Genomic DNA, 9106 nt, shown 5'->3' on the forward strand with positions numbered 1-9106 from the left:
TGGACGGGCTTCAGAAAGAAGCCACATAGGCCCCTAGAGAGAACAGCCCCAGGTGTTAGCCTAGATAAGGTCTGCAAATACTTGGTGCCACTTAACCACTGCAAATACAGCTGGCCCTCCATGTTGGCAGATACTGCATCTGAGGATTCAACCAACCATAGATTGAAAATATATATTTTTAATTTTTCAGAAAGTTCCAAAAGGCAAAACTTGAATTTGCCTTGCTCTGGCAACTATTTCCATAGCATTTACATTGTATTTACAACTATTTTCATAGTATTTATATTGTATTAGGTATTATAAGTAATCTAGAGATGATTTAAAGTATATGGGAGGATGTGCATAGGTTATATGCAAATACTATGCCATTTTATATAAGAAACTTGAGCATCCACGGATTTTGCTATTCATGGGGGTCCTGAAACCAATTCCTCATGGATACAGAGGGACGATTGTATATAGTGCCTTATACCCATTCCTGTGCCTATGGTGGACATTACTAATTGGTCACTGCACCCCAACTTCAGTGCTGACTCAACCTCAAAATCCGTCTTAAACTGAGCACTCTAGGCAGTATTGACACGGAAATGAAAGCAATTTGTAATTTCAGGCCTAGAATAACAGCTGTGTGTCACAAAAGGGTAGAAGTAGTTCTAATCGGTTAGATGTCATTATCTAGGGCTCTTTGGTTGCAAGCAACAAAAGGAAGAGTTGCCCTCAGAAGGGGAAGAAACCAGGACGTCTCTGTAGACCTAAACAGTATAAGTTTGTGACCCTTCCTCACAAGAGCACTGCCACTCATAAGACTCAGCTCCAATGACTGGCACCCAAGCTTTGTTGCTTTGAGTATCCCATTATCAAACTCCCCAGAGAGTGAAGTTGATTGGACCAACTTGGAACAAATTTTTAAACCCTGGAACAATAAGTGATGGAGGGAAGACAGGGTCATATAGCACAGGGCAGACTTGACTATTAGGCCTGTGAATTGGGGCATGCCCAGAGATGCTTTCAGCTGCAATTAATCGAAAACACATCAGAAGTGACTTAAGCTAGGAGGAAAATTCATTGTTTTACCAATATCATGTCTAGGAATATGGAGTTCTGGGATTGGTTAATTCACCACCAAGGACCCAACATATTTCCATCTGTTAGCAAAAAAAAAAAAGTGAGGAAATAGCTATTGGCTAGACAATCAGCAGTGACTATCACAAGCATGTTGCTGTGAGCCAAATCACCACCCCAAGAGGTGTCTACCCTAGATATGCTTCAGGAAAACCAAAAGGGACCGAGAGAAACAGGACGGGGTGAAGGTAGGCTTTTCAGAGACTAAAGCCATAGAGGTCTCTAAGAGGAGTTACAGAAACCCCTGCAAGGCCCCCTGAAGTGCAAGAAAGGCCTCTTGAGGGCTAGATAAGTGCTTTCTTCATACATGGGACCAGGAACCAGGGTAGTTCTCTCAGGGGCCAGCAGAGCTACTCAGGACAAGTATAAAGTTTCCTAGGACCAGGAGATAATCTGGAAATGTTCCCACCTCACCCCCTGTCCAAAGCTAAATTAACAAAGCAGGTTCTGGAAAGGATGGAGAATCCCATCAGCCCTAATGATGGCACCAACCCAAACTTTCCAGGCAATGAGTCTGAGTAGCGTGGTTGAGACAGGATTGAGGCCAAGACTAGGAATAGGATTGAGTGCCCTATAAACTGTGCCAGCCAAGCCCATCAGTGGAAAGATCTGAGTTCCATTAGGAAAAGGAATGTCTTCTATAAACTCATTTATTTCTAGGGTTCTGGAATTTTTAAAAATTTGTGTGTTCCCCTCAATTTCTTTTTTTTTTCTAGAAAGTTTTGCATATTGATTTTACTTTGCATCTTGTAATTACCTCTGATATCAGTGATTCTTAATATCATGGAACCTCTCCCACAATAAGCATACACCACAAACATTTTGTACATAATTTCACCAAGTTCACGGCCCTCCTGAGAGCCTATTCATGGACTTCATTTTCAAAAGTGGTAATGATTTCCAGAAATTTACTAATTTTCTCAGGTAAATCCTAGAAATGCCACCTTCTCACTATCTTCCACTTATTTTGTGAGCAAATCAATGTTACCAGTTAAAAACTACCTAGAATACCAATGAGCACTAACATATCTGGCTTGAAAATACTTCATTAAACATTTTTGGATGTTGCTTCCTAACTTTTAAGTATAAAAAAGGCATTTCAGGGCTTCCCTGGTGGCGCAGTGGTTGAGAGTCCGCCTGCCGATGAAGGGGACATGGGTTCCTGCCCTGGTCCGGGAAGATCCCACATGCCACGGAGCGGCTGGGCCCGTGAGCCATGGCCGCTGAGCCTGCGTGTCTGGAGCTCCGCAACGGGAGAGGCCACAACAGTGAGAGGCCCGCGCACTGCAAAAAAAAAAAAAAGGCATTTCAATAAAAACAAACATATAATGAAGTCATCTCCCTTTGTGTGAAGCAATATGAATGAACTGTGAATTAAAATTTAACAGCAACGTAGTTCACTGCCAAAACTTTAATTGTCTCAAGAACACAACAAATTCTGAACACACTAAGATCATGTTGCTACTTCAGTATTCTTGGGAATGGTGAGTGATGAGTTAGTCTATGGTTTAGGATCAGTTCCCATGCTTGTTTCTTGAGCTGCTTCTACCTCTGAGAGCTTTTCATCATTTTCCAGTGCTTGCTGAAGTTCGTGGATGGTAGTAAAAAGAACGTGAAACTGTTTTCTTCTCAATTCTAGCTTATCTTCAACACTTTGTTTAACACGTGAAAGATGCTCTAATTCTTTTCCCAGAGCCTCTATTTCCTTTAATGTCTCATGCCTGTCTGGATGACGCTGGATCGCTTTTGCCAATGCATCATATTCTTGGCGATTTTTTCGTATTTGTTTTGCTTGAAGAATTTGCTTTTTGAACTCAGCAATTTTTTCATGTGCTCCAGCAATGTTACCTTCTATTTCTTTGTAAGTTTTTTCATAATTTTCCACTTCTTTGAGATTCATATTATATACCAGCAAAGTTTTGCCCATTGAAAGTTCACATTGGGACAGTGTGCTCAGCATTTGTTGGTACTGGCTGTACCCCTCTTCCTGGGCTCCAGAGTAGCACCATTTAATGAAACTTTTCACTAGCAGATTAATTCTCTCATCATCTCCAGCACCCTCTCCGTCGATTAGGAGACGCTTCCGTATGACTTCGTCGTCGGTCATGGCGTGAGCGGCGGCGGCGACGGCGCGAGCGGAGGCGGCGACGGCGCAAGCGGAGGCGGCGACGGCGCAAGCGGAGGCGGCGGTTGGCGGTGGTGGAGGTCAAACTCCCACAATGCAGCTGGGTAAACAGCAATGGCGGAGGAGGCGGAGGCGCACGCGGCGGCGCACGCGGCCGCCCGCTCCGTCGCCTGAGCCGCGTCGCGTCGCGCCGCGCCGCCGCCGCCGCCGCCGCCGCCGCCGCCGCCGCCGCCGCCGCCGCCGCCGCGGGACCTGCGCTCCGCGCGCTCCCCGAACTCCTCCCCTCAATTTCTGAAAAAGATTTCTTTTGCAAACTCCCATCTGATCTCAGATCAGTTCAAGTGAAAAGGCATTTGGCCACAGACAGGTCAAGACAGCTAGGAAGATGATCAAGCTCCCAAACAGGAGGAATGGAGGTGGCTGTGATCGGCCACTTGGGGTCTTGGGATGAGAAGATGAAACCGAGGTAGATCAAGAGGTACCATTTCTATGAGATTAAGGTCCTTTCCGGACATTCCCCTCATGGAAAGGGGATGTACATGTCTGTGGTCTGTAGATAGAACACTATTTGAGGGCTTTGGGCCTGAATGAATGATAGAGCTGATGAGGATTCAGGTTGGGGCCCTTTTGAGGAAAGACTATACCCTAGGGAGTTTCAGTTCTTTACTCTTTTTCACCTTTGCCTCTACCTTGAAGATAAATGTGAATGTGCATGTTCCCAAATCTCAAAGAGCCCCAGTTTTCTCATTTTTAAGTTAGAGATACCAAGTAGGGAATGCTGCAAGGATTAAATGAGATAATATGCCAAGTGTTTAACATTCTTGGCCCAGAGCAGGTGGTCAAAGAGTCGATAAAATCAATAAAACATACTTTCTTTTTTCCTTATTTCAGTGTGTATGTATGTATGTGTGTGTGTGTATCCTTCTGCCAGACACTGGATACTCTGCTAGGGGCTGGGTATTCAGAGATGAAATTATACAGTCCCCCTGCCCTCGAATATCTTGAAGTCTAAAAAAGAAGAGAGTTAAGGAAACATCATTTACAATGAAGTCTCTAGTAAGGGTATATATGCGTAAGTTCAGTGGTAATATGGAGAAAGTGAAGCCAGAGTCTACTTGAGGAATTCAGGGAGGGCTTTACAGAGGAGGTAGCATTTAATCTGGGCTCTGAAGGATGAGTAGGAATTTGTTCAGTGGACAAGCATGGGGAGAGTCTTCAAGACAGAGGAAACAGTACTGCAAACCACAGAGGTATGGGAGAGCATACCTAATTCAGTACTGCTGGAGCTTTACCTGTTACCATATCAGGCAAAAAAGGTAAATTTAATCCTATAGTCTGAATAATTTTGAGCAGGAAAGTGGCTTATCACATTAGCAGTGATATTTTAGGATGGAGGGATACTGAAATTAGAGGTTAGAGGAAAGATTACTATTTTGGGCAAGATGGGACCTCAACTGGAGCACTGGCAAATGGAGATGAAGAGGAGGAGGTGGATTGGACAGTTATTGAGAAAACAGAACCTTTAAAACTTGGTGATGAGTTGGTTGTGGAGAATGAGGGAGAAGAGGCATCTAGTATATGTCTGGTGTCTGGGTAGCTGTGTAGATGATGGTAACACGCACTGGGATAGGCAACACGAGAGGAAGAGGGAACACAGTGTGGGGCAGGGAGGAGATGATGAGTTCCATTTTGAAATGTTAAGTTGAAGAGCCTATGGGATGTTCAAGTGGAGATCTTCACAGTCAGCACAGGATTGAAATCTGAGCTAGAAATGGAAATGTAGAAAATATCAGCAACAGTGAAAAGGAGAAGAGGAAAAGCAACATTAAAAGGTAGACAGAGGCCCTTTGGAAGACAGTCTGGTAATTCTTCAAAAGGTTAAACATGGAGTTACCATTTGACCCAGCAATTCTTCTCCTAGGTGTATACTCAAGAGAAATGAAAACATATGTCCACACAACAACTTGTACACAAGTGTTCCTAGCAGCACTATTCACAACAGTCAAAAGTTGGAAACAACTGAAATGTCCATCAATGGATGGATGGATAAACCAATTGCGGCCTATGCATACAATGCAATATTGTTCAGTTAGAGAAAGAATGAAGTAGTGACACAAACTTTGACAATTATGCTAAGGGAAGGAAGCCAGACACAAAAAGCCACATATTGTTTTTCACATAATTCCATTTATATGAAATGTCTGGAATAGGCAAATCCAGAGAGACAAAGTAGATTAGGTGTTTCCTAGGGCTGGTGAGGATTGAGAAATTGGGGGTGGTGGCTAAGGGGTATGGAGTTTCTTTTGAGGATAATGAAAGTGTTCTGAAATAGACAGTGGTGAAAGTTACACAACTTGGTGTTTACATTAAAAACCACTGAATGGCATACTTTATTTTTTTTAACATCTTTATTGGGGTATAATTGCTTTACAATGGTGTGTTAGTTTCTGCTTTATAACAAAGTGAATCAGTTATACATATACATATGTTCCCATATCTCTTCCCTCTTGCGTCTCCCTCCCTCCCACCCTCCCTATCCCACCCCTCCAGGCGGTCACAAAGCACCGAGCTGATATCCCTGTGCCATGCGGCTGCTTCCCATTAGCTATCTACCTTACGTTTGTTAGTGTATATATGTCCATGCCTCTCTCTCGCCCTGTCACAGCTCACCCTTCCCCCTCCCCATATCCTCAAGTCCGTTCTCCAGTAGGTCTGTGTCTTTATTCCTGTCTTACCCCTAGGTTCTTCATGACATTTTTTTTCCTTAAATTCCATATATATGTGTTAGCATACAGTATTTGTCTTTTTCTTTCTGACTTACTTCACTCTGTATGACAGACTCTAGGTCTATCCACCTCATTACAAATAGCTCAATTTCGTTTCTTTTTATGGCTGAGTAATATTCCATCGTATATATGTGCCACATCTTCTTTATCCATTCATCCGATGATGGGCACTTAGGTTGTTTCCATCTCCGGGCTATTGTAAATAGAGCTGCAATGAACATTTTGGTACATGACTCTTTTTGAATTTTGGTTTTCTCAGGGTATATGCCCAGTAGTGGGATTGCTGGGTCATATGGTAGTTCTATTTGTAGTTTTTTAAGGAACCTCCATACTGTTCTCCACAGTGGCTGAACCAATTCACATTCCCACCAGCAGTGCAAGAGTGTTCCCTTTTGTCCACACCCTCTCCAGCATTTATTGTTTCTAGATTTTTTGATGATGGCCATTCTGACTGGTTAAAAAAACCACTGAATGGCATACTTTAAATGGGTGAGCTATATGGTGTGTGAATTATATCTCAATAAAACTGTTACTAAATTTATTTTAATATGGGCAGAGAAAGAAAGACTGTCAGAGAAAATGGTAAAGGAAAACCCCAGAGGTAGGATAACCCAGAGCAAGCACTGAGGCAGATACACAGAAAATAAGAGCAGATCAAGAGAATTTTTCACAACAAGGGTCAAATGCCATGGACAAGCCATGTATGATCACGACTGCCTTTCTTCTTTGCTCCCCTATTTTTCCTCTTGTCTGGGTAAGGGGACATCTCCACTGTGATCCTTAGAAGGCAGGAGGGTCTGGGCTCTCTCACACTCAGGCCCTACGACCTGTACTTATGCAAAAGTCTGGCAGTGTATGAACAAAACAGAAGCTTGTTTATACAAAGGCAGGGACCACATAAGAGGAAAGGATAAGGTTATTACCAATGAGAAATCTTAAGATAATTATCCAGTCTCTTCCAGGTGACCAGTTTTATCCTGGAAGGAATATGAATTTTGTCAGTAGCTGGTGCAAAGCTAAATGCCAGTGGGGCATGATATGATGAAGTAGAATGGTCCTTGAATACCCTTCACTTTGGCAAAGTCATCATCAAAGAGCACTAAGTCATTTCCTATGCAAGACCCTACATAAAGTATTTTAACCAACTGGATCTTTTGCCTTCAATTCTTCCTTGAATGGAGTTTATAATCAAAATCCATGAAGGCCAAGTGTACACTGGACCACGAGTTCTACCCGTGAAAAGATCACTAGTCATTCATTTCTCTACATCCAGCATCCCACAGGGGACTTGATACAATATAGGTGTTCAGTAAGGATTCCTTAACTGACCAATTGACTGACTGAATAAATGAATGAAGCAAGTGGACATACATTAACAAAAGAGCAACATGTGTAATGGTTGGAAAATAGGAGAAATTAAATTCCTACAGTAGAGGGGCATGGAAGTGAGGGAAGATACTGAAAGTTCCAGGTTTAGTTGAGGGGAGCCTAGTTTGCCTTGCCAGTTCAGGCCAGGCAGGGAAAGTTCCTGAGTGGAGCTGACCTAATCTGAGGCAGTAGGGAGTGATGACCCAGGGGAAAGCAGAAAGGCATGCCCAGCCCACAGGCACGCCAATCCAAACACTGCACCCAACACACACAACAAAACTGCAGGCCCAATTTGGCCTAAGGGCCATACTTGGTAGCCTTTGGGAAGGCTTCTTAAGAGGAGGTGGCGGTCAGAGATGTTTGAATGAAGAGAGAAAACTTGTGTGTTTTGAGGAGTCCACATTCCAGGGTCGAGTTGGGACAGATTGCTCAAAGGATGGGAACTTTGAGTTAGGGACACCAAGAGGCAAGGAAGAAAAAAGAGATTGGAGAAATGAGGTTAGCTGGAGCTTCCAGGAAGGAGACAAAGTCCCAGTAAGAGAACAATGGAGAAGCCACCCCAGGAGAAAGAGACAGAATTTGGACTGGACTCATAGCACTTTTAGCATAATATCACAAAATATTTGCTGAGGTGCTTGTCTTACCACCAGACCAAGCACAGGGCCCTCGTCTGATTGTTCTGAGCATGTGCCCTGATGCCTGACAATGTCTGCAAACTGAATGAAAGGTTGGATGAATGGATGACTGAATGAGAAGAAGAGGTGTATTTAACATGGTAGACAGCTTAGGAAACCACTCAAAAGAAGAAAAAAGTTCTTTGTGCAGAGATGTTTATTACAGCATCATCTGTAATGGTGAAAAATTGGAAATACTTAAGTAAATGATGGCACATCCACTCAATGGAATATTATGTGGCCATTAAAATGACAATTATAAAGACACTGTAGCAACACAGCAAATGATTATGATATAATGCTAAGTGACACAAGCAGATGAAATTGCATCTATGCCGTGATTATAAGTATGTAAAAATGATGTATGCATACGGCCAAGCCCTGGAAAGGGGAGCATAAAAATGAAAACAAGTGACTCATGGGGTGGCAGGATGATCAATGAATTATTTTTTCTTTTCTTTTGATTTGTGTTGATGTCATTTATGCCTTTACAAAGGAAAAAATAAAGTTGATAGGTGGCAAACTGAACCATGACCTTGAAAATTGAACAGAAAGACCTGGTGCCAGAGATGGGAATTCCTACAAAATGATGTTGCCAAGGTGAAAGAAGGCTAAGGCTGGAGGTGAGGCTGCAGGCATAGAAAGGAAGGGGTGAGTTAGGGAGATGTATGCAGTTATTGTCTGCAAATATGTGACCTGGGCAGGTTGTAACTGTGCTGGAAGCAAGAGAGTAGGGAATTTGAAATAAGAAGACCAAAGTTCTGCTGCTTACTGTGTGATCTTTTGGGCAGGTTTATGAACCTCTGAGCCTCAGTTTGGTAATCTGTAAAATGGAGCTAAAGATCGTTAATTCACAGGGTTGTTTTGAGGATTAAGTGGAAGAGAATGTATAAGAAAGCCCTTTGTAAATGACAAAGCCTATACAACTGTAAACAGCTATTACCATTCTCATCATCAGTATAGTTATTATGTCTCCCAACTTGGCTTGAAATTCCATACATAAGAGATTTATTTCAATAACAAGCACATAC

At 42.8% G+C, this 9106-nt stretch overlaps 1 protein-coding gene across 1 annotated transcript; it reads right to left on the bottom strand.

The window, feature by feature from the left end:
* Positions 1-2551: 2551 nt before the first annotated feature.
* LOC309839206 (THO complex subunit 7 homolog) lies at positions 2552-3229 on the bottom strand (the record flags this gene model as incomplete). The annotated part of the gene is made up of 1 exon (XM_082680856.1): positions 2552-3229. One exon carries the CDS (start codon positions 3227-3229, stop codon positions 2624-2626), a length of 606 nt encoding a protein of 201 aa, XP_082536982.1. The 3' UTR covers positions 2552-2623.
* Positions 3230-9106: the final 5877 nt, after the last annotated feature.

Source organism: Grampus griseus (genome assembly GCF_964374135.1).
Source record: "Grampus griseus genome assembly, chromosome: X".
Lineage (NCBI taxonomy): Eukaryota > Metazoa > Chordata > Mammalia > Artiodactyla > Delphinidae > Grampus > Grampus griseus.